The following is a 26108-nucleotide window of genomic DNA, read 5'->3' as shown; positions in this document are numbered from 1 at the left end:
ATATGAGATATGAAGATGTTTGTTATCATCAAAAATATAAAACTTGTGAGCTTGAGTTGCAACAAAATCCTAACATAGAATAAAAAGGGGAAGGGAGTCGGTCGGGTGAGGAGTTCGGCTAGGGGCTCGGGAAGGAGATATGAGGGATTCAGCTATGGCAGGTGGAGTTCGGATGGCAGAGAGGGGATCAGCTAGGATGGGAAGAAATAGTGGAGGTGTCGGCGAGCTCGGGGAGATCCCGTCGGGGTCGGTTCGCAGAGAAAGGAGGAAGGATGATCGGTTTCAGGTAAGTGGATGGCCTCTTCCCCTCTCTATTCCTTGCTCTCTCTATTTCTCTCTTTCTCTGGATCGAAAGAAGCAAAGGGGTCGGGATAAAGGGTGCTCGAGCTATAGGAGCTTCCGATAGGCTCAGAGGCAGAGGAGGTCAGATGCAAGGATTCGTGGATTTCGGAAGGAGAAGCAGAGAGCGGGGGGGGGGGGAGCAGAGAGCGAGTCCAAGCTTCGTGTGAGCAACGGGTATTTAACAACATCGAAGAGTGACGATCGAGGCGAATTTCGCACAGATATTACATAGAAACTACTCAAGCGGTGCTGAATCGGTACGTATGCGGGATTTTTGCTGATTTCCTGGAATTTAGGTTGAAATTTGAGCTGAGTTTTGGTTATTATCCTTAGATTAACAATATGATGAGAACATTATTTTTAACTGAACTTTCAAGATTTAGAATTATTTTAGTAATGGAATTAATTTTTGAAAATTTTATTCACTTTTTGAGTATTTTGAGATCCAAAATTTATGTAAAATTTATTTATATCGCATCAATCCTTATTATTCATGATATAAATACATAGATTTGTTTCCTCATATATCACATTGGAAGAAATTAAACTATTACTTGTAAGGGTAAAAAAAGGAATTATTGTGATGTCCCGTTACGTTGAGGGAAATCCCCTGCTTATATCATGACGCTTTCTTTGACCGACGTACACTATCCTTATAAGATCTATGTTTCTCTCTCTCTCTCTCCAAATACGAAACGGCTCTGATTTGGAGTGGATCTCCTCCGACGGTAGGGATCTGCTCCTCTCTCTATCCTACGGCCAGGACGCCCGTCTTCTCCTGCAACTGCATGTGATAACCAAAAATTAAGAAGGGACTAAAATGGCACCGCCTTTCCTCTGTTTTGTTTCCCGTTTATGTATTTAATTTGTTACCCTACTTTCTCTCTCCTCCACCCCTCTTCTGTCTCTTCCACCTCTCTTTCTCTCCCCGCATTTTCCAAGTTATCACTCCATTCCCCCGCCAGCAACTGTACGCAATCAATCCTCTTTCTCAGAATCTTGATTTATAGGTAATATATTTCGCTTTGGCTATGCCCTGAGATACCACTATATGCATTATTTTTTCACATTACAGTGGTCATTTTAATGTTTTTTTTATTTTTTATTTTATTTTTGATGATCTTTCTTGGCAAATAAAGATTTTGTTCCGAAGTGTCTCAATTAAAATTACCCAAAAGAAACACCTTTTTTTCTGATTTTTTATATATTTCTTGTACTCTGTTTATGGTATTTTCTTTTTTATCTATTTACTATTTTGATTTTTGGATAACATACATCAATTTATTTCTACCCGCTTTCTTTCTAGACTGTACATATTAATAAAACTGCATTGTGTTGTAAGTGATGATTTCATGGCATTAGTTTGGAGTAGTCTGTTATTTTCTTATTTAAGGGGGACGCTAATTCTCTTTGGTCGTTGTCAAATAAATTCAGAAGCTGTAATTTTCTTTCCTCGAATAGGCATTTGGCTTTGCTGTAGCTGTGCGTGAAGGCTCTTTTATTCCCTTGCATGTTAGAATTTTGATGATTTATGGTGATAAGCGACCCTCTTTTTTCTAGAAAATTTCGGAGCTGTCATCATTTTTCAGGTGAAATGGATGCTTCTGTAGGTCTGTGTCTCCGTGGTTGACCGTTGAGAGTTTTAAAGAAATCATTACCCAACTTTACTATATTTTAATTCATTTCATTAGCTTTTTTTGGTGGTGGGGCGTGGTTGTTATTGGTGGAGGACTAAATTAGTTTAACGCTCAGGTCTTCTGTCAATTCTGCTCTTATGCTAGATGTTTTTTATGTGGTTTGGTGTTGATTTTTCAAAATTTGATCACTTCATCAGAAAATGTTCTTCTACTGCCTTTGATTCAGGTTTTCTATTAAGCAAAGCAGTATAAGGGACTACGATTTCTTTTAAATCAAGTTTGCTTTTCTTGATCTTATGGGAGAGAAAAAATAATAATAATCTGAATTGTGCCTACTTGAATGTTACCTTCATTGGGCTTTTCTTAGTGTTATTTTGAAGTAGTTGGTGATCTTAGTATCTTTGCAAATAGGCTGCTATCATGGATTTCAATGGCATGAAGAAAGCAAGTAAAAGGGACTTTATTATTCAAAAAGATGATATACAATTTATCAGCGATTTTGGTGAACTTGACCCATGGACAGCATGGGCGTACAAGCCACGAACAATTTCGTTGCTATTGTTTGGCTCATGTGTTATAATGTATGTCCTTATTTATAAGTTGAATTAAATGTTCTTAAGTTCTATTTTGTTGCACAAAATGCATTTGCTTTTTAATCCGATAGATGAATGGTTGTTTTATGTGTTTCTTATTTTTTTTCCATAACATTCATATATATATATATATTTTCCTTGCTACAATTTGATGCAGAACCACATGTACTGAAGGATAACATAGGCAATTAGGCTTACGCCTGCGAAGGTGTTCCTGGATAAAACTTTTTTATTAGATTTCTTGTCATTTTTTTTTTCTATGGGAGAGGCAAGCACCAAATGCAATTTGTCAATTTTGTTAGAAATTAATAGGTTAGCATGCATAAGCATGGGCCGGCGGCGATGAGCAAAAGCTCCAACCCCATTGATTTGTTGCCACCTTGCAAGCATTTTAATGCTTGGCTTCAACTTAGAAGTTGCACACATCCTCACTTAATATTACAATAGGTTTATAATTTAATGTCTATATCTGTTATACAATAAGATATGATTACATTGTTTTATTGATGTAAGCATTTGACAATTGGTCTTATGTTGTATCCAGTCACACTCTTCACCTTCAAATTTCTTGCCTTGCTGCTTCTGTAATACTATCAAGACAAGTTCCTGAAAATTTTAGTCTTTTTTTTTAATATTTTTAATTCTGATATAACTTTATGTCTACCATGTGATACACCTTTTTTTAGTAGTTGTCTTTAGTGTTGTTATAATTTTTTTTTGCTTAAAATATCCAGTGGCTATTTCTAGTTTGATATCTTCCTTTAGCATCTATCATCTTTGACAACTGCATCTAACTTTTTGTTTGTCGACAATCATATTGACACTTTAGAGTAGCTTTGACACAATCTTCTTAATAAAGCTATTTTTCTTTCACTAGTTAGTGCTATAGTTCCTTGATTCTTCTTTTGGGATTTTCAAGTTTGCAGCAGTTGTAAAACTTCTTTGCAAACAAGACATTTTGACATGGGCTAGATATTTTTATCATGTTAATTATCTTCCATCTAGAACCTTGTATTTGCTGCCTTGCTTTTGAAAATTTTGTGTTCAAAATTGGTTTAAATCTTTATTGGGATTCCATTAATTTTATTTTGAATGAATTATAAAGGAATCTAGATGTGCTCTAAAGTTATTTTTACATTTCATTTACATATGGTTCATCCTTTCTCGATCTCTCATGTTCCATTTTATCGTACAATATAGGCTGTGATTAAAAGCAATCATGCCCCATAACATACAAAGAAGCATGTTCTTGTTGTCTAGTTATACTTGATTCCTTTTCATGAACTTATTTTTGAGGTTGTTCTTTTCTGAAATTTTTTCTGAAATTTTCATAGAAAATGTTCAACATAACAGCAAACCCACAAGTTATTCTTTTGTAGCTTCTGAATTTACCTTTGAACCTTGGTTAGCTTTCGGTTCAGGGTAGGCTCACAACTTTAATTCCCATTCCTAATTTTTCATGATGATGTTGTCTAACAATAGTTTAATATGTCATTTCTGCTTTATTAGCCTTATTATGTGATAACTGTGGAACCACCTATTTGATAGTTGGTCAAGTGGAGCTTTTGATCCAGAAAGCATGACTTCAAATGCTCTTGTTACATCGGTTAAGAGGTACTTTTATCAACTAATTTTAAAATATTTAGTCAGTAATTTGTTGCATATTTTTATGCTGATATAATATTTCACCATTGACTCGATGGTCTTATAAGAGTTTCAATCTAACGGGCATAATTTACATTAGTTTTTTTTTTTAACTTGTTTGCTTTTTTTTTTTTCTTTGGAGTTTTATTTTCCTTTGTTGAGCTTCAAAAAGAAACTTATGTGTTTTCCCCAATTGTATTGCTTTTTTTTTTCCGTATTATTTATTTCAATTATTGTTGGTCATTGCTGCCTTAGTAATTAATAATTTTCAAGTCTACTATTTGTTTTGGCATTCTTCAGGGGGGTTTGTGCCATGATTGCAGTCTTTCTAGCTTATTCCTTGCTCCAAGCACCTCCAACGTGAGTAAAATTTCCTTAGTGCTTACTGTGGTTAGTACTAACTTTTTATTTTTACCTGTACACTAATTTCGTTCAAATTGTGTTAATATTATTCTAAAAAAAGGTTGAATAGGCACTCTCTCTTGTTTTAAGGTAGTAATAAGATCAAGAAATTTAGATCCTTGGATGCATAATTTCTCATAATTGCATTATTAAACTTTGCCTGGATTGTTGTTTATCTATTATTGATCTAATTAGAAATATGTAATATAGTTTATATGAGATATCTCATTACTATTATGGCTACTTTTGTTTATATTTTTAGTTTTCAATTTTTTTGTCCTAACATTCCTTTGCTATTTTTTTTTTTTTTTAATTTTTTAATTTTATTTTTTATTTTTCTGTAACAATCATAAAATCTAATATTGATGATTTTAATTGCAGCCATCTGTTTAAGTTCAGATTAATTTAGTAATGCAACTTTTAAAGCTTTGTGTGTTGTGTCTACCTTGCACTATGTTTAATTAACCATCATGAATTGTGAATCTTCTGTTTTTCTGATTTCATTCTATTCTTCAGGGTACTTACTAGGCCGCATCCTGCTATTTGGCGTTTAGTCCATGGAATGGCTGTTGTTTACCTTGTTGCCCTTACTTTCTTGCTTTTTCAGGTTTGTTTCAAACCTAGTGATTGTATACTTTGATATTTCTTACATGACGGAGCTTAAATTCTAGAAGGATTTGAAAATTGAACCTACCAATTAGGCAAATTCTACAATTTTATTTTTAATTATGTACATTAAAAATTTTTCTAATTGTCTACTCTTTCTTTACCTTGCATAGAATCGTGATGATGCTCGTAGATTCATGAAATTTCTTCACCCTGACCTTGGAATTGGTAATTAATTCATGTGTTAGTGTTCACAACTGTCCCCTTATTATTTTTAGGTTAAATTCTTATGTCTTTCTTTTATCTTTTTGCAGAACTGCCTGAAAGGTCTTATGGAACGGATTGTCGTATATATGTGCCTGATAATCCCAAAAGCAGGTTTAACAATGTTTATGTATGATGTCTTCAATCACCATCAAATTTTCTTTTTAGTACATTGTATATAGATTTCATTATTATTTTTTTGTCTTTCAAGTTACTGATTTAGCGTTTTAGGTTTTTGTAGGAGACATTATTTGATGAGTTTGTTCTTGCACATATATTTGGTTGGTGGGGTAAGGCCATAATGATACGAAATCAATCTCTTTTGTGGGTCTTATCAATAGGTTTTGAACTGATGGAGGTAACCTTTCAATCTTTCTCAGAAGATTTTTTATGTTTTTCATTTTTTGTCATTTTCTAACATATTTCAGAAATATCTTGATATATTTCATAAATTTCAGCTTACTTTTCGTCACATGCTACCAAACTTCAACGAGTGTTGGTGGGATAGTATTATTTTGGACATTCTTGCTTGTAATTGGTTTGGTGAGACTCTAACTGGATTTACTTCTAGTTCCTTAGCAGTTTCTATGCACTGTAGTTATGTGGTTGGTAAAATGCATATCGACCATTCCTTTATTGCTTATGATTTGAATGCTAAGCATTGCCTTTCTGACCGTGTGCTGTGCATTTATGGTTATTATTTTGGTTAAAAAAGAAAGGGTTTTGAAATCTCTTCTTGCATTATTGATCGTACTTTGCTGATTAGTTGTAAGATTTTTCAGTAAATAACAGTTTATTCAGATTCGGAGGAGCCACAATAGAATATTCATTAAGATTGAATTTATAATCCTACATGGTTTTCCTTATGCAACATAAGGTTCAATTGTGCTGTGCAATGAGCTCAAGGAAAAGTGAGATTCAAGAGCTACCCTCAAAATTATCTGCAACTATGTTTTTATAGCATTTCATTTCCTTTAATTAACCAAAAAGTATTCAATAAATATAAATAAGATGCGGTATTGAAGGACATAGAAAATGAATTTGTCTTTTTTGTTAGTTTTGCGTTAAACTAAGCTGTGTAAAACACCTGTCCGTGCTATTTGGGTGAAAAGCAGGATGGTTTTGCCTTCAATTTGCTTTATAAGATATTTTTTTGGACGAGTAGAACAAAGAGTGTGACCTATATAAAGCATCTTTCTTAATTCTCTTATTAGTAGAGCAATTAAGAATAAACCCAATCAAACAAGCCCCAAATTGTTCATGTACCTGTGATGTAAAAATATATGGATCTAGATGTTGCTGATAGGAAATACTTGAGTTCGCAAGTAATGCTATCGGATTTACTTGAGTTCGCAAGTAAACCTAATCAATAATTAGTAAAAACAACGAGAAAAAATGAGAGAATCGTGGTGGAAGAACAAACAAACGTAGTAAATCTTATAACAATCAAAGAAAAACAAGAGCAAAGCAAAGATACAAGATATCCTCAATTCGAAAGGAGGATCGTCTCTCCCAAATCTCTAGACAAGATTGTCTAGAGCCCAAGCCTCCTTGAAACTCTAATTTCAATCAATAAAAACATGAAAAACTCCTAACCCCCCTCATCCCCTTTAATACAAAAGATTTCTTTATATGATTTCCCTCCCAAGCCCTAGCCGCCCCCTTTGTTTAAATTTCGAACACAACAGACAAGTGGGGCCCCCCTATGGGCGGGCCAAGCCAAGAGAGGCGGGTGAATACCGCCTCCTGTTGACCTGCTGAACCGTCTGGGCCGGTTCAGCCTGAGCCGATACATCAATACCGTCCTCCCAAAGAATCACCTTGTCCTCAAGGTGAAAATCATGAAACTGCTTTTTCACCCTCTCGTATGACTCCCACGTGGCCTCGTAGTCAGAAAAGTTCTTTCATTGGATCAACACTTCCTTAGTTCCCTCTTCTTTCTAGCGAACCCCCATCAGCTCTAAGGGTTCCAAAACCACATCTAAATCTTCAGTAAGTGTCACCGGTAGCTCGGGATTGGTTGTATAGTCACCAATGGCCTTTCTCAACTTTGATATGTGAAAAACTGAATGTATAATCGCCATTGGTGATAGTTTTAGTCGATATGCTACTGCTCCGATCTTCTCCAACACTTCTTAAGGCCTAAAGTACCTTGGAGCCAGCTTCTCGTTCCTCCTATTGGCGACTGCCTTCTGTCTATACGGTCGGAACTTCAAAAATACTCTCACCCACTCCAAACTTGATGTCCCTCCTATGCCCTTCCGCTTGTCTCTTCATAATCTGTTGAGCCCTCTGTAGGTGTCTCTTCAATTCTTCTAGCACTCTATCTCTCTCCTCCAAGTACTCCTGCACTGAAGAAATGGGAGTACTGCTCTCCCAAAGTGTTCCAAGTGGGGAGGATCCCTTCCGTACAACACCTTGAACGGAGTCATCTGAGAAGCAGAATGAAAAGAGGTGTTGTACTAGTACTCAACCCATGATAGCCACTTAGCCTAGAGCTTGGGTGTCTCCGATACGAAATATCTTAGGTATGTCTCTAAGCTCCTATTCACTACTTACGTCTGGCCATGCGTCTGAGTGTGGTAAGCTGTACTCCTTTTCAGCACTGTTCCTTGCAATTTGAACAACTCTCTCCAAAAAATGGATGAGGAACACCTTGTCTCTATCTGATACTATTGTCTCAAGGGCTCCATGTAATCTGACCACCTCCGTGATGAAGGCTGAAGCCACTGTCACTGTTGTGTAGGGATGTCGGAGGGGAATGAAATGAGCATACTTGCTCAATTTATCCACCACCACCAAGATCATTGTGAAGCCTTTTGAATGGGACATCCCATCTATGAAGTCCATGGATATCTCCTCCCATACTCGTCCTGGTAACACCAACGGCTGTAGTAGTCCCCCTGGTGACATAGCCAGATATTTGTTCCTCTGACAAATCTCACACCTCCCCACCATCTCCTCTACATCTCTATGCATTCCCTTCCAGTAAAGATCGGCTGCTAGTTTCATGTAGATCTTCTGCACTCCTGAATGGCCTCCAACTGCACTTCCATGAAATTCCTGGAGTAAATTTGGGATGTGGATTGAGATACGGGGCATCACAAATCTTCCCTGATATAGCAGTCTGTCTCCCTCCAATGAGTACCCTAGGTGGCTACCCTCCTCTTTCATTAAATCTGCCCTGATCCTTCCCAAATCTTCATCTCTAACACTTTCTTCTCTGATGGCCTCCCAGTCAAGCATCAAAGGAATGGATAGTGCCACTGCCTGCAACTCCCCCATACATCTAGACAAAGCATCTACTGCCTTGTTCTCCACCTCTGGTCTATACTGAATCTCAAAATCATACCCTATCAAATTGGACAGCCACATTTGATGTTCCTCCATCACCATCCGCTGTTCTAATAGGTATTTCAAGCTCTACTGATCGGTCCGGACAATGAAATGCCACCCAAGTAGGTAGGGCCGCCATTTCTGGATGGCCAAAAAGATGGCAATTAATTCTCTCTCATAAATTGATTTCAGTCGCGCTCTAGCAGTCAATACCTGGCTGAAATAGGCAATGGGCCTACGACTCTGCATAAACACTGCACTCAGCCCATATCCGAACACATCTGTCTCCACAATGAAGGTGTGAGTGAAATCTGGCAAAGCTAGGACCGGCATCGTAGTCATCGCCTTCTTCAAGATCTCAAAGGCTGATGTGGTCGCCTCCCCCCATAGGAACCCGTCCTTCTACAACTACTCAGTGAGTGGCCCTGCGATGGAGCTGTACCCCTTAATGAACCTCTTGTAGTAACCTGTCAGTCCTAGAAATCCCCTCAGCTCCTTCAGATTTTTTAGCATAGGCCACTTTAGCATTGCCTCAATTTTGGATTGATATGCTGCCACCCCTTCTTTTGATACCACATGACCCAAGTACTCTACACTGGCTTGTGCAAAGAAGCATTTATTCAAATTAGCCCTCAGTTGGTGCTCCTACAGTACCTCTAACACCCTTTTCACTTGCTCTCAATGCTCCTCCCCTGTCTTACTATAGACCAGGATGTCGTCAAAGAATACCAATACAAATCATTTGAGATAAGGTTTGAAAACCTTATTCATAAGGGCCTGTAACGTAGCGGGAGCATTGGTGAGGCCAAATGGCATCACCAGGAACTCATAATATCCTTCATGAGTTCTAAAGGCCCTCTTGGGTACATCCTCCTTCATCTGGATCTGATGGTAACCTGATTTCAAGTCTATCTTGTTGAAGATCACGATCCCACTCATTTCATTTAACAGCTCGTCAATGACTGGTATAGGAAACTTGTCAGGTACAGTTTCCTTGTTGAGTGCTCTGTAATCCACACAAAAACACCAGCTGCCATTTTTCTTTTTCACCAACAGAACGGGGCTAGAGAAAGGGCTGATGCTTGGTCTGATGATTTCTTCCTCTAGCATCTCTCTAATCAACCTTTCGATTTCATCCTTCTGGAACTGAGGGCAGCGATAAGGCCGTACACTGATGGGTGACACTCCCTCCTTCAACACGATGGCATGCTCCTCTCTCTGCGGTGGCAATCCTTGAGGTGGTTGGAAAATATATTGGAACTGTTGAATCAACGACTAAATGGAGAGGGGTATGTCTCCTCCCTCCTCCAATCTCGCTCACTCCAAATTGTGCAGCTCCACCAAATTCCCTTCGCCCGCCAACTGAATGTCCCTCACCATCGTTTTAAGAGAAACCAAGAATTTGGAGAGCACCGCATCTCCTTTAATCACCACCTTCCTTCCATCCACCATCAACTTTATCGTGAGTGCTCCCCAATTCACTTTGGTGTCTCCCAAAGTTTGCATCCATTTCATCCCCAGGATGATGTATGTACTCCCAAGCTCTAGTGGAAGAAATCTTCCCTCACCTGTATCCCCTGGATCGTCAGTCGCACTCCTCTGCAAATCCCCTGACCTTTCTCCACCTTCCTCGTACCCATCATCACCCCGTAACAGTCGATATCCACCAATCTCTCTCTGAGTTGGTCGACGACTTGGGTGAAAATGAAATTATGAGTAGCCCCACTATCAATTAGCACCACCATCTCCCTATCCTCTCTCCCTCCCTTCACCTTCATTGTATGATTCATAGTGAATCCAACTATTGAGTTTAGGGAAACCTCATCCAGATCCAAGCGTAGCTTCTCCTCTATCTCCTCCTCTGTTTCCTCCTCACCTCCCTCAGTTTTCTCGTCATCACAGACGGTGAGAACCTGAAGTGTTCGATCCTTGCACTGATGCTCCGGTGTGTACTTTTCATCGCATCTGAAGCACAACCCCTTAGCCATCTTCTTCTGCATCTCTTTCTCCGTTAGTCGCTTGAAATTTCTCTCGCTTCCTCCTCCTGTCTTCTCCTTGGTGGCCTCTTGACTCCCTCATGTTGCAGGACCTTTAGGTGCTAGATGAGTAGTCGTCATCCTGTAAGTGCCCGCAGTGCTGCTACTCCTGGCTCCCCTCTCCAAATTCCTTTGATTTTCCACCAGTTGGGCCATTTTCATGGCCTCCCCCAAGTCACGGGCATCAAAACCTTCACTGCTGCTCGGATCTTCGCCTTTAGCCCTTTCATGAAATTTTCCACCAATACTGTATCTGAGAGTCGCTCCACCCTGCTTGCTAGGTGCTCAAACTGCTCCTTGTAGTCTACTACCGATCCCTCCTGTGTCAGAGCAAAGAACTGCTCATAGAAATCTCCTCCCCGGTCGGTTTGGAAACATTCTATTATGCAGTCTTTGAATTCCCTTCAGTTCCTGATAGGTCTCTGATCTCTCCACTGATATCAAGACTGGGCTTTTCCTTCCAGGCACAATCCGGCTGCGATCAGCTTCTCCTCCTCCGTCAGCTCATTAATGGCGAAGTATCTTTCCACCTTGTAAATCCACCCATACGCATCTTCGCCTTCGATTATGGGCATCTTCAAATTCCTCACCTTCTGGTCGCCCCCATTACCCCGGATTCTTCCATAGTTTCCCCTCTCCTAAGTGCTAGGTGCACCCCATGTTTCCCGGTCTTCCCTTGCCCTGCCATAGCCCAAACCCCCTTCGAAATCTTCCCTTCTTTCTTCAAAATCAGCACCTCGGCGGCCTTAGTATCCCTCATTGCGTTTCCCATATCCACCTCCTCTTTCTTCCCTCTGGACAGGCTCCAGATGAGGTCTTCTTCCTTCTCCTTCCATGATTTCCATGATTTCCTCCCTACGAAATTTAGAATTCATATTTTTTCCTTCCATTCCTTTCGCCACAGAAGCCGCTGTTTGGTTTTGAACTTCTAACATATTTTTCATCACGTCCCGTAGATCAGCAACTTGCCCTTTCATGGAGGAAATCCTTTTCTCCACCGTCGTTTTGATTTGATTCATCTCTCCTTCAAGCCTTTCCTCCAGAGCATCCACTTTTTTGGTCACCATCACAATCCGGAGTTTGTAGAAACAAAAAATCTGAATTTGGAACTCCAAAAACAGCAATCTTTCTTCCTTCCGGGCAAAAAGTCACTGCTGAAATTAGCCGAAAAAAGGCCCTCCACCGATCCCACGACTTGCTCTGATACCAATTTGATAGGAAATACTTAAGTTTGCAAGTAATCCTATCAGATTTACTTGAGTTCGCAAGCAAACCTAATCAATAATTAGTAAAAACAGCGAGAAAACGAGAGAATCGTGGAAGAACAAACAAACGATAACAAATCTTATAACAATCAAAGAAAAGTAAGAGCAAAGCAAAGATATAAGAGATCCTCAATTCAAGAGGAGGATCGTCTCCCCCAAATCTCTAGACAAGATTGTCTAGAGCCCAAGCCTCCAAGAAACTCTAATTTCAATCAATCAAAACATGAAAAACTCCTAATCACTCTCATCCCTTTTAATACAAAAGATTTCCTAACATGTTTTCCCTCCCAAGCCCTAGCCATCCCCTCTGTTTAAGTTTCGAACACAACGAACAAGTGGGGCCCCCCAATGGGCGGGGCAAGCCAAGGGAGGCTAGTGTGAATACTGCCTCCTGGAGACCTGCTGGACCGGTTGGCCTGGTTCAGCCTGAGCCGATACATAAGTTGCTTACTATACTTTTAATGCCAATGCATCTAGAGAATATTTTCTTATTAAAGTATTTCATGCCAACTTGTAATTATGTAAATTTCATATGTAAAGTTCTTTATAGCCACATTCTACTGTTTATGAATCCATATTTTGCATTCAACGTCAACATTATATAATACATGGAAGAATTTCAGGTGAAAATAAGTTTGGTAAGTAAAAATTATTGTTTGGTAGAAAATCGATGCGTACTAAGGTACATGGGTACGCATTGTGTAAAGGAAAAAGCATCATATTTTCAGAACTAATATCTTTAAGTCTTAAGGATAAAGGAGAGCATATTCATATTCTTATTCGCACGTTACAACCCAAGAACTTACAAACAAGTTGCTCGTTTTGACCCAAGTGGTCCCCCTCCCTTCTGACTTTTTTGTCTCTAGTCTTAGGCTTCGTTTGGGACGGCTTTCTTCCTGCTTTTTAAAGCGGTTTTTTAGTACAAAATTTAAAATTTTTGTACTAGAAAACCGCTTTAAGAAGCAGGAAGACAGCCGTCCCAAACGAAGCCTTAAAGTGAATAAAATTAATCTGAGATGATATATGGAGAGACATCGTGACTTCAAAACCGCACAGTCCTTTATTAGGTTATTATGTGGCATTCACCATCCACCATCATCTATATGTATCAAGATTCTTCCATGAACCGGGAGGACCAATTATTGTCCATTTTATTGAAGAATATTTGCTTTTAGAAGTATAATATCATCGTTGTCACACTTTTAGTAACTTTAGTTATAAGTTTCATGTGTCATCTCCAATTGTCATATTCAATCCTCTAGAGCCATGATGCAGTTTGGCAAGGAGAAGATGACAATTTACTATAGGCATAGGATTTCCTAGAATCACTTTTAACTTGAGTTCCAGTAGAATCACACTTGGAATTCTTAGAATACTCCATAATAGAAGAAAACCTTTTACTTTCTGAAGTTTTGTAAATAGATTCTACTAGTTAAAATTTTTGGTTTATCCATTTAATCATTATAAAAAGCGATTACTGTAGGTATGGTTCCTAAGGAATGTCAAATGAAGTTCACATTGTTCATATGAAGAAAATGAGAATTTATCCTTGACGGCATAGGTTTTCGTTGAATAATTCAAGGTTGGGTTTCTTCATATCACATCTAATTTTTAAAATTACTCCAAGAAAGAAGATATCCATTCACATTTTATAGTTTTTCAATCCAAAGCCAATCATATTCATCTTTAATTCATCATTATAAAATGACCAATGGGCTCTTGCTTGGGCAGTCTGCTCTTTGGTTCCCAAGCTAAAGGTTATAGGTTTGTGCTGTTGCTCGGGTGGTATGCTTCTTTAAATTGCATGTACGGGGGTAGCATTTTTTCTAGTTTTCTGCTTGGAGTTAATGTGTATGTAACTAGCTTTGTGTCCAACTTATCATAAATAAAATAAATTGAATAGATTTCTCGTCTTTTAGAGAAAAAAATCATAGTAAAGTAAGTGTGAAGTTTAATTAATATTTAAGTGTACATTGATAAATGTAGAATACTGACAAGTAAAATTAACCTTAACATACAAGATGACACAAATAAACATTGAACCTAATCCAAACAAAATTAGCAGGGGGTTTTCCACTAGAGGAAAACCATCGTATGAAATAGTATACACTAATGCTTTAACAATACACCTACAGCTCTAGGCAGTGCTGACAATATCTTCAGTATAAATTAACACATTTATAAAACTTTTCAAGATCCACACATCTTTTTTTTCCATCTTGGGAAAAAAATCACCCTCAAGTTTCTAGGAGAATTTGAGTGTCCATTTTGGATTGATCCTAAGTATTTTCATGGACTTTATTTTTGCAGCTAATTTTACAAAGATGAAATTGTTCCTCAACGATTCTTCTTGATTTGATGACTATTTTACTTTTGATGAAAAGACTTTTAAATTTTATATAATGTTAATATTCATATTTCAAATTGAGATCTTCATGATTTTTAATGGTCATCTTTTCCATGAGTAAAACCATTTAATCTATATTTTTAAACAATAATAATTTCTTCACAAGATGATCCATCTCAATCTCAACTTTAAAATTCTCTTTATTTTGCTTTCATAGATGTTTCTAGTTGAAGCGTATTTTCTCCATGAAACTTCTCTTCTATTTTCTTTTAAAAAGGTTCTTCCTTAAAGACCTTTCTTCATTTAATATGTGATTTCCTTTATTGATGACACTATGCAATCCTTACTAGCTAGCAATATTCATCTTGAAATAATGTAATCATTCGATGATCCATAGACTTATTTAAGCAAAATAAGTGAAAATTAATTGGTTGTTTGTTTTGTTGAAAAAGATTGCAGAGTTAAAGAAATAGTGTAAAAGGAATATAATGAATATTATTTGTTTTGGAGTATTTTCGATGAGTGTATTGTAAATATAGATAACTATTTTTTTGTTTGATTTGAAGTAAATAAATATAGTATAAAGCCTAACAATGACAATGATTGATGGCTTATAGTGGCAGCAAGCACAATAGCCTGTGGCAGGAGAATGACGATGGCAGTAAGAAGTGACTAAGGATGGGTGGTTGGTAATGGGCTGCTGTCGGGTGGAGGCCGGCGGCTGCGGGCACAATGATAATTGCAAACTATTTACAATGTATTTAAAACTTAGCCAAGCCTAATGATTTCCAAATACCCTTGGGGGATGTTTGTTTGGCTGAAAAAGGAATGTTGTGTAAAAGAGATGCAATGCAAAAAGAAAATGTAGTGTATTTTAAATGCTTTGGAGTTGTTTGAATGAGTGTAAAATAAATGCAAGTTTATTTTTTTTTATTTGGGTTGAAGCAAAATGAATACATTATAAACTCCAAAGATAGTGGTGGTTAGTGGCGGGTTAGTGGGGGCTGATAATGGGCGGCCGGCGGTGGCAAGTGGTTGCTAGTGGTGGGCGGCAGCCGGAGTTGGAGATGTGACTGGTGGTAGTGGGTGGCGGTGGGTAGCTGAAGGTAGGTATCAGCGGAGGCCGATAGTGGGTGGCTAGGGGCGATGGTGGCCAAAGGTGGGCAGTGGCTAGCAGCAACGTTGGTGGTGGGCGGGCAGTGGGTGGTGTGTTGACTTATGTATAATATCCAAAAGAGATGAAAACGAAATGCATACCTGTACTCTGCCGCGAATCCCTGAAATCCCGCTTAATACCTCGACACATCCAAATACCTGAGCGAATCCTCCAGAAATTCCGCTCAAATCCCGTTGAATCACTGCGCATTCGGCGCCGTTCCGCAATTTTTAATTAACTATAGGGGCTTGCGCCTATAGGAAACCAGAACTCAGATCATAAAGTCCTCACAAAATGAGGGCGAAATCTCTGGGTAGTGTCTTATCTACAAACCCATCTGCCTTCCAAAATTTACCCCGGAACTTATTCCGTTAAAACTCCCCCTCACCGAAGAAAAAAAGAAAAGTGCAGCGGGGAGGCCGGGGCCGAATTTTCGGAGCCCACATGGTGGCAATGACAATGAATTTATGGTGTATTTGAAAATCTCACCCAAATCTGAGGAAACACCAAATTGAACTATTAGGTGAATTATAAATGCAACTGAGAGTACGACTAGTTCAACTCATTTGGTAGAATTTTACATAGATTTGTTAAGAAGTTTACTTCAAAATTTTTGAATGAAATCCTTTCTCTTTTAACCTCCCCTTTGGCCGAGTTGGCTGCAGCAAAGGATCTGAAAATGCTCTTGAACTTAGTCAGCTTGGTGCCAAAAGCATTAAAGACAATTTGCTAGGCTGACAATTGAAAAAGGGGAGATGTGACTTAATCTTTAAGAGAATATTTCTAGGACATTCATAGTGCTATTTTTGTTATTCCCAAAGATCTTCTTAAAGTGGCGCTCTAAAGAGTGGAGTTGTCTACTGAAGTTGGCCAATTGAGTCTTCAATGGCCATTGTAAAGGATGTGAATTAACAGAAAAGTCTGACTTCAACAAACATGAATTGACTCCATATTAAACAGAAAAGTCTGACTTTACCCCATATTAAACATAAACTGAGCTTGTTATCGTGCTTGTTCATGAGTTTTAAATGATGTTGTTCATGCATATAAATGAATTGAACACAGTTCAAATTAACTTGTTTATTTAATCAGTTAGTATTAAAAAAAATGTTCTAATTTGTTTAATTACTTAATTAAATGATCACGAATGAGCTATAATCGAGCTAAGTCATGAGTGGCTTGTCGAATGCTCGGTTCATTTGCAATTTTATTCAAAAATAGTGAACCTTATTCTTCCTATACTAATTTCACAAAAAAAAGAAAACTTATTTAGAATTTAAATTTCAAAATAAAACTTATCCAAAGTAAATTTAAAATCAAAATTTATTTTTTATTTTTCAATTCTTATTGTGTTCCATTGATTCAATTTTTTTTTTGTCTCAATCATTGATCACGATGCATATAATCGACAAACCATCTTTATTTATGGACTCATGTTGACTTGATCTTCAATCTCAATGGTATAATTTGAGAATCACCACCATATGTAATCTCTGTCAAGTAATTGGATGTCTTATTATCTCAATGGTCTTAATACTTTAAATCTCATATACTGGTCATGGTTGTGTGCGAGCAAGCATGAAGTAGGTCCCTGTGAACATATTTAAGGTATTTAAGCCCTGCTTTGTGGTTCAGATTGCTTGTTCCCATTCATAGTTCTGCTACAGATGACACACGATGAAGATTTGATGGCGTCACCCCATTTATCCTCCTGAGGAGAAGCTTGGTTTCAAACTTCGATTCGAACAGGAGTACGTCATGCTAATGTGCCTTGGATGATCCACATCTCCAGGTCCGGTTCATCAGACATTGTCAAAGCTATAGCGTGAGAGTCCACCAAGTGAAAGAGCTCGCATCTGGCCATCTCCTTGGCTGCTAGATTATGCGGTGGCGTAGTAAGAACCAGACTGTAGTTACTCGATGCAGCATTGAGGCTGAATATCGGGCGTTGGTTGATACCACTTTGATATCGGAGCTTGTAATAAAAATGGTGAAGATGAGTTTCAGGATTATTTCCTGGTAACTTCACAAAGCACATGTATTGACTTACTAATAGATCTAAGGTGTGAAGCCCGCTCTTCTAGCCAAAATGAATTCAGACTTGAAGATTGTAGGTTCAAATCCTGTTCTCGTCCCCTTCATTCTATGGCCTATGCTGATCGGGGCCAGCTTTTTGGGAAGCCTGTTCCCACCGCGCTCACGGCCCAGCTGGCCTACCAGCCTTGAATAAGAAGATTGTATTGAGTCTAACAAGAATGATGTAGGAAAGAATTGCACGCGAAGCGGATTGGAAGACCTTGCCCTTGATCTCGCTGTTGCCACCTAAACAGTAGGTCAGCTAGCATGTGTGACGTTAAGAGATTGAATACTAGGAAAGATCATTTGGGGATAAAAGTCTGTTGGGGGGAAATTTCATAAGAGGAGAAAGTAGAAATTGCATATTGCTTATTCGATGTGGTACATATCTATACAATATTACAGAGACGAGCTGGCTATACTCTTATCGAAATTGCGTACGGGAGCCTACAATGACTTCAAAGCTAAAACACATGAAGTTAGGTAGTGATTATGAATCTTCTAGTCAGTTATCTACAGCAATGGAAGTTGATTTGGCGCCATGCACCGGCCCCATTCACTTGTAACTCGTAGAGGCTGTAAGTACATAGTGCACCCTGATGCCCGAATTTTGAGGGAAGATTTTTTCTGTAACCTTCTTTGAAGTGGATGGTCAGATTGATCATCCCCTTCTTGATCTAATTCCAATCATTTAATATAGAATTATCTTTTTGTAGGTAAGAAATATTTTATCCATGTCAAGTTTGTACTGATTATTTGTATCCTTTATTTGAGTTTCTGTGAGTTAAAATTTGAAGATACATTTGGAATGTCATCTTTCCATTTTACTTCATTTGTAAATTAGTAAAACTTCTTTTTTTACTAACTTGCTTCTTATATGACTGTTAACTAGAAACATTTTTTTACTTATCAATCCTAATGCAAGTGACAAAGGTATCTTCTTTTGCATGATTAGGCATTTGGGCTGGAATGCATACTGTGAGGTACTTTGATGGCAGAACATATGAATGGGTTGGTATTAACCGCCAGCCAAATATCATTGGTAAGGTATGCTTTATTAGTTCTGTCATTTATGAAAGCTTTTCAAATGAGTTCTTTGTTATATTCTTATGAAACTGGCAATGAACTTAAATTTCGTTTTCAAATCACTTTTTACTAATAATGCAAGATGATGAAGCAGAATCCTCATCTGTTGCGTAAGAGTCTTACTTTGCTTCATATAATAGCATTCCCCAAAGTCATGTTGAGGAATCAAGTGGACATTCTGTTCAACTCAAGGCTTGTATCTATGATACAATTTGCTGTTGACCTGTATCTGAGTTAAAATAATAATAATAATATATTTCGTACCTGTCCGCCAAACCTTCGCACGTTGTCACCACCTCTCGCATGTCGCTCGCACACCGACATTGCTTCTCCTCATGACCGTCTTGTGTCGTTTAAAGGGGGAAGAAATGAGGTCTTCGGCCTCCCTAACTCTCCCTCACTCTCCCCGCTCTCTTCACTCTTCCTCTCACACTCTTCTTCGGCATCCTTCGTCGATGTTTGACTTTGTCCCTTCGATGACGTTCCCTTCAAGTTGGATCGGAAGTTACTGCATATTGATCGTAAGCAACAGTGGGAACCGCTTGCTGTGAAGGTAATTTTCTTCCCTGTCGCACGCTTCTGCGGCCAGCTCCCATAAGCAACAAACAGAGGGAAAGGGAGGATTTATTATTATTATTATTATTATTATTTGATTATAAGTAACTAATTAATTATAATTGATTGATTGATTTATTTGATTATAATTAATTATTAGTTATAGTTAATTATAATTATTTATAGTTAAACATTATTAATTATTTTTTATCATTGATTAATTATAATTAATAATATTAAAAAAAGAAGCAAAAGCAAAAAGAAAGGGTACTTCCCTTGCCTAGATCCATGTGTCAACACCACCTCGTCGGTTGCTAACGTATACCCTCCTGAACTCAAAACCCCGCATTCGACGTTCGTGTCGAGCCGGAAAATCACTCATTCACGCTTTTCTCTAACGTGGTAGGAAGGGAATCCGGTGCGACACCTTCAGCGAGGAAGGTAGGCCATATACACACTCTTTGTAGCATGGTGGGGATAATCTTAAGTACCCGTACGCGGCTCTATACTTGCGAAGAAACAACTGTGCTTTTTTGAAACAGGTACCGAAGACCCATACACAACTTTCTCTGGCGTGGTGGGATTGAAAATTTTACAACAATGGCGTCTGAGGACACCTACCATACACGCTTTTCTTAGCATGGTGGGAAGACTCAGTTTCCTGTAGTTTCTCCTAAACGGGGGAGACGTCGGGAGGTTGCCAGAATTCCGTCTGAAAATATACAATGACTTGGAATAACATGGGACCTTAATGAATAACAAAATTAAATCAAATGGAACTCAAATCCAAATGAATTGAAACTCGAGAGAATGATGATGAACAATAAATAACCTAAACTCAATTGAACTACAACAGGCTTGAATTTCTAAAGACTTCAAAAGACTTTGAACAAGAACTTAAACTTGGATAAGGACTTAATGTAACTTATTTCTATAAATTTAATTAATGTAACACATCAAAAAAAGATTCGATCACCTGCAAATTTCTCGTTATTCGCTTGTCTTGATTTATGTGTTGTCGCCTCACATGCGGATAAATTTTGTCTTTTCACTTGTGCTTCAACCTATGCAATATGGGTGTTTATCTAAGGGTTTTCGATGTTTTGAACACATCGTCTAAACCTGTTTCTATAACATGCGACGTTTAGGCGATTTAATGGGTTGTTGTTCTCGTGGTTGGCTAATCGAATCTTCCACAAATGGTTCTTCATTAGTAAATTTGATGTTCTGAACGTAGCTGTGCATTTTGTTTCATTAACGGGTGACATTTGAGTGCTTTCAAATTTGATCAAGGTGCTTTGAGCTTGCTATGTGCGACGTCGCTTCAATTGGTTTTCCTTCACATCTCAATCGCTAGAATTGCGCAGCACATTTGGATGTCAAAAACAAACAACTTACGTGGTTCAGCTTGAAATGGCTTATATATGCTCTAGTGGGGCACGGGAGATTGGCTTTCCAGTAGTAAATGACGTAATATAGAGCTTCCTCTTCTCTTTTCCTCCCTATAGTCATGTTATTTCTCATATCAATACATATGAGCATTCAAAGTTATGTACGTTTTAGCATTAATAAAATTCTACTTTGAATGTTAAGGTTCTTATTTTCTATTCCCGATTGCACCTGAAATCATTGTGGAGAGGTTCACTTATTGTTGGGTTATGTTAACTAAAATGATGGGTTATGTTAACTTCTTCTTACCATAATTCAAATACTTTGAGAAATATTTTTCACCACATATTCAAAATGACCTTTGTATTTTTTTCGGTTTATGTACATATAGGTGAAAAGGACATTGGAGCAGTTTACTCCTGCTCACTGGGACAAAGATGAGTGGCATCCTATGCTTGGTCCTCTGAGGTTTGTTCAGGTTCTGAGCCTTTGCGTTGTGTTCATGACTGTGGAGCTCAACACTTTCTTTCTCAAGTTCTGCCTATGGATTCCACCCAGAAATCCTCTAGTAGTTTACAGGCTTATCCTTTGGTGGTTGATTGCAATACCTACCATTCGTGAATACAACAACTATTTGCAAGACAGGTCCATTCTCCTGCTTTCACTCCTTTTCTCCTCATCTAATAAATAATAAACCACTATGCTTAGGATACGGAGAAACATTATTATAATTTACATATTCTGAACTAAATGGTACATCAAGAGGGGGTGAATTGATATTTTAAAAATTTTCTTCTTCAAAAATCTCTTTTTGAAAATTACAATCAAATTCAAGACTTAAGTTCAAAATCAGATATTGTGATGTGGAAACTAATAATATGAATTTTGTACCCATTTCAACTGAAATTTCTCTATTTTAATGATGATTTTAGAAAACCAGTGAAAAAGGTAGGAGTATTCTGTTGGCTTTCCCTCGCAATTTGCATATTAGAGCTTCTTATCTGCATCAAGTTTGGCCATGGTGAGCTAAAACTCTCATTGTTCTTTTCACTTTTTTTTTTTATCCATCATGAACTACTTTGATTGCTTGATTTGATCTCTACTGTAGGTCTTTTCCCCCAACCGATGCCTCCCTGGTTGATAATTTTCTGGTCATCTGTGGGCTTTGCACTGCTCATCTTCTTATTATTTTGGACTTGTCAGATTCATAAAAGTATGCAGAGAAAGAAGCAATAACAACAGCTCCTCAATGTTTTTTTTTTTCCTTGTTTTATGTGATTTTTTTGTATATATTAACACTTTCTTGGTGATAAATGCTCCACGTCGCCAAAGCTTTAAAGCAGCATGCGTTAGAGTTTGCTGCTTCCACATTTTTTTTCCAACCATTTTTCTACTTTTCTAATAACCTTACGTTCAGGAAAAATAACATTGTTTCATTTGTTTTACTTTGTTACAAAACCACATTCTACGTGTTTTGTTACCCGATTATCTTGATTTTTGTAATTGTTTTTGTACAAGAGGAAACATCAAGTATAAATTTGTGGGGAATTAGGGGAGATCTAACTCAAATCATCTAAAAATAAAACGTGTTTAGATGTTCAATTTCAGCTGGAGCCGAGCTTTTAGATTTATATTCTTAAGAATTTTTTGTCATTAAGCTTGTTACGAGATTAAAACATACTTATTACATTACTTAAAAGAAAAATTAAAAGAACTTGATTGAAATCTTTTAAGAAAGAAAGCTCCTCTATCCAACGGCCATCATTGACAACATACATGTTCCTCATAGAATCTTGATGATATTATAGTTGTCCCCTTCAATGTAATCTCTTTGTATTGAAACATCCAATTTTACATAATTCAGCCCAAGGATTGAATTGCTAAAAGTTTCAATTGAGATGTTTCTCAATGTAAACAACTAAATTTAAATGCTAAAAAAAATCTCTCATTATAGTCTTGGAAAACTTCACCAATCTTAGTTTTATTCGAAGATAATAAATATGCATCAAAATTAACCTTAATCAAATTGGGAGGAGGGTGTCGATGATTATACAATAGCTAAGAAGGCTTATTAACACCCCAGCGACCTGAATAAGAATTAGCATAAAAAATAGAAGCATAACTAATAGACTTAATTAATATGACAAGAGTGATATCTTTGTAACCGCCATGAATAAATTTATTTTAGCTTTCCAAGATAAATAAATCGCTGAACAGTATAAGTTAGCTAAAAAAAGGATTTTTTAAAGCAAGACTTTCCAACCCTATGCAACATTCATCATATGAAACGAAAGGAATATGAAAACCCCAATTATTTAAGCATTGAATCATCATAAGTTTTAAACACTTTATTGCCACATGTTCAAAGTCCTCTACTGCACTGTAGCCTCTAAGACAAGAATTTACATCTTGTAATATTCTGTACATTAGAAATTGGAATGAAGGAATTGTATCATGGAATACACACCAACAGAAGACTTCCACCTATGGATTGAGCTTTATTCTCTTAGTCCATTTCCAATAATAAGTATATGTTTGCTCATGAACCGTAGCCTCAAATGCCAATGCAGAAATTGCTTTCCCAGTGTTTTGATATATAAGTTCAAACTGATCATTATCTAATTCAGGATAAATTCATATTTAACAATTCAGATAAACCAATTGTTCACCAAAAAACTATTGAAGTTCAGCCTCATTTCATTATCCATCCAATATGAATTTATTTATTGTAGTATCACTGTTATCATCAACAACAATAAAAGTAGGTCATTTATTAAAGCTCCTATCTAGTACCCAAATGTCCTTGAATACATTAATAGAATTCCCTATCAAAATCTTCCATCTTATAATGGGAGCAAGAGATTTAGCATCATCAGTTATAATTTACCATGAAGAAGATGATCCATTCTTCAATTCATAATTCCGACTACTTGACCCATATTTAGAATCCATAATTCTATAAAGAAACTAATCTAAATTCTTTAAAAATTTCCATGCCAATATAGCTCTTAAAAGTCCTACTTTGCTTACACATGAATGAAGATCACGACCTCCAAATTTTTTTGGCTTACAAAGAACACCCCAAGCTACATAATGAAGGCCATCCTTCTCATCTTGCTTATGCCAAATGAAATTTCTGCACATCTTATATAAGTCATTAAAAACTCCTTTTGGAACTAGAGAATGAGTAGATTAAACAGTAGGAAATGAAAGAATTATGGATTTAAGTAGAATAATCCTTCAAGGTAAGGAAATTAATTTATTCCCCCAAGCATTTAATTTTCCCAACGATTTGTCTAATATGTTCTGAAAATTAGTACCACAAGCCTTATCAAAACAATTTTCACACCAAGATAATTCATCACTTTAATAGGTTTAAAACCCATAATTCAAGAAATACTTTTTTCTTCCTCCTTTTAAGTGATTTGCCAAAAAGAATAGGGGATTTTTTAGAATTAAATTTTTGAGCAGACCAATTATAAAAATCCATCATAATACTCTTAATTTCCTTCACTGCATTGATATTTGCTTCAGAAAAAATTAGAATATTATCTGCTCATAACAAATGAGATATTCTTGGAGCATTTGGACAAATTTTAATACCAATAGAATAACCTTTTTTAATAAAAGCATTTGATAACAATTAAGAGCATAAAATAAATAAGAACGGGATAATGGAAACCTTGTTGGAATCCACTTCTTGCTTTTATCCAGTAGAAAGAATTACCATTAACCAAAATAGAAAATTTGGGATCTTCATCATATTCCATAATAAGACTTGAACATTTGAAAGAAAAACCAAAATAATCCAAAATGTGCTTAATGTGGACCACCCCATACTGTCATAAGCATGTTCCATATCAATTTTGAAAGAAACTAAACCTTTCGTAGATTTAGAAAATTTGAATTTATGGAACACTTTTAGTGCTATTAAAACTTTCTTGGTGATAAATGTTCCACGTCGCCAAAGCTTTAAAGCATCATGGTAGTTAGGGCAAATTATTCTGTGCGGAGTTCGCACACAAGCTTACGTTCGGATTTGCTGTGTTTTTACTGCGTTTTTTTTTTTTTTTTTTTTTAAAAGACGGCTAATATACAATTTTAATTGTGTATTAACTTGTCCTTTTTCAAAAATACAGTAAAAGCGCAGCAGCTAATACACAATTAAAATGGTATATCAGCTTTCTTTTGCAAAAATACAACAAAAGCACAACAAATCCGAATGTAAGCTTGCATGCGGTCTCCGCACAGAATAATATGCCGGTAGTTAGAGTGCCTGGTAAGGTTAGAGTTTGCTGCTTCCACATTTTTTTTCCAACCTTTTTTTCTACTTAGCAATGCTTGGTTCTGTTTCTAATAACCTTACGTTCAGGAAAAAATAACATTGTTTCATTTGTTTTACTTTGTTACAATTCCACATTCTGCGTGTTTGTGTACGTATGGTGTTGTGTCATCGTGATTTGTTACCTGATTCTCTTGTATTTTTTTCTACAAGAGGAAACATCAAGAATAAATTCGTTGGGAATTAGGGGAGATCTAACTCAAATCATAAAAAAATAAAATAAGTTTACATGTTCAATTTCAGCTGGAGCTAGCCGAGCTTTTATATTTATATTCATAAGATTTTTTTTGTCATTGAGGTTGTTGCGTGAGATTAAAACTTATTACTGAAATAGAGAATATTGTATCAAATTAATATGCAGATTAATTAATTTGGAAGATTAAAAAGCCCAAAAGTGCACAGATAGTTAATTGAATAAGAAATATTTCTTGAGAAATAGGCTTGCAATAGCTCATCGGTTCTATGATTGAAGGCTCTTATCAGTCCCTCTTTTAAACATTTTACCTTCGAAGACTACGACGTTGCGTTTATAGTTTTGTTTTTTATTTTTTGAAAATGCAATTGCAATTAAACTAAAAAAAAAACAATACTATTACATTCATGCTTTAACAGACTAAGAAAAATAGAAGGAATATTATTCCCACTAATAGCATTAAAAAAAATACTAGTAAGAGCAAAGGTAGCACATAAATTAGTTAATTTATTACATTTCCTAAAAGAAAAATTAATAAGAATTTGATTGAAACCTTTTAAGAAAGAAAGCTCCTCCACCCAGTGGCCAATGGCCACCATTGACAACATCCATCTTCCTCATAGAATCTTGAAGAAATTTGATGATATTATAATTGTCCCTTTCAATGATAATGCCTTTTTATTGAAACATCCAATCTTGCATAATTCGGCCTAGGAATGAATTACTAAAAAATTAAATTGGTAAACATCACAATGTAAACAACTAAATCTAAGTGCTAACAAAAATCCCCCTTTATAGTCTCGGAAAATTCCAATCCCAGTTTTATTCGAAAAAAATAA

At 36.8% G+C, this 26108-nt stretch overlaps 1 protein-coding gene across 1 annotated transcript; it reads left to right on the top strand.

The window, feature by feature from the left end:
* The first annotated feature begins 1020 nt into the window (after positions 1-1020).
* LOC110109854 (CDP-diacylglycerol--serine O-phosphatidyltransferase 1) lies at positions 1021-22085 on the top strand. The gene is made up of 13 exons (XM_020841060.2): positions 1021-1352; positions 2391-2560; positions 4121-4186; positions 4517-4576; positions 5135-5225; positions 5398-5452; positions 5539-5618; positions 5730-5846; positions 5947-6031; positions 18660-18751; positions 21126-21379; positions 21667-21755; positions 21843-22085. The coding sequence occupies exons 2-13, from the start codon at positions 2400-2402 to the stop codon at positions 21968-21970; spliced, it is 1278 nt and encodes a 425-aa protein (XP_020696719.1). The 5' UTR covers positions 1021-1352; positions 2391-2399; the 3' UTR covers positions 21971-22085.
* Positions 22086-26108: the final 4023 nt, after the last annotated feature.

Source organism: Dendrobium catenatum, unplaced genomic scaffold, assembly GCF_001605985.2.
Source record: "Dendrobium catenatum unplaced genomic scaffold, ASM160598v2 fragScaff_scaffold_315, whole genome shotgun sequence".
In the NCBI taxonomy this organism is placed as follows: Eukaryota; Viridiplantae; Streptophyta; class Magnoliopsida; order Asparagales; family Orchidaceae; genus Dendrobium; species Dendrobium catenatum.
This window is presented reverse-complemented; position numbering and strand designations above follow the sequence as displayed.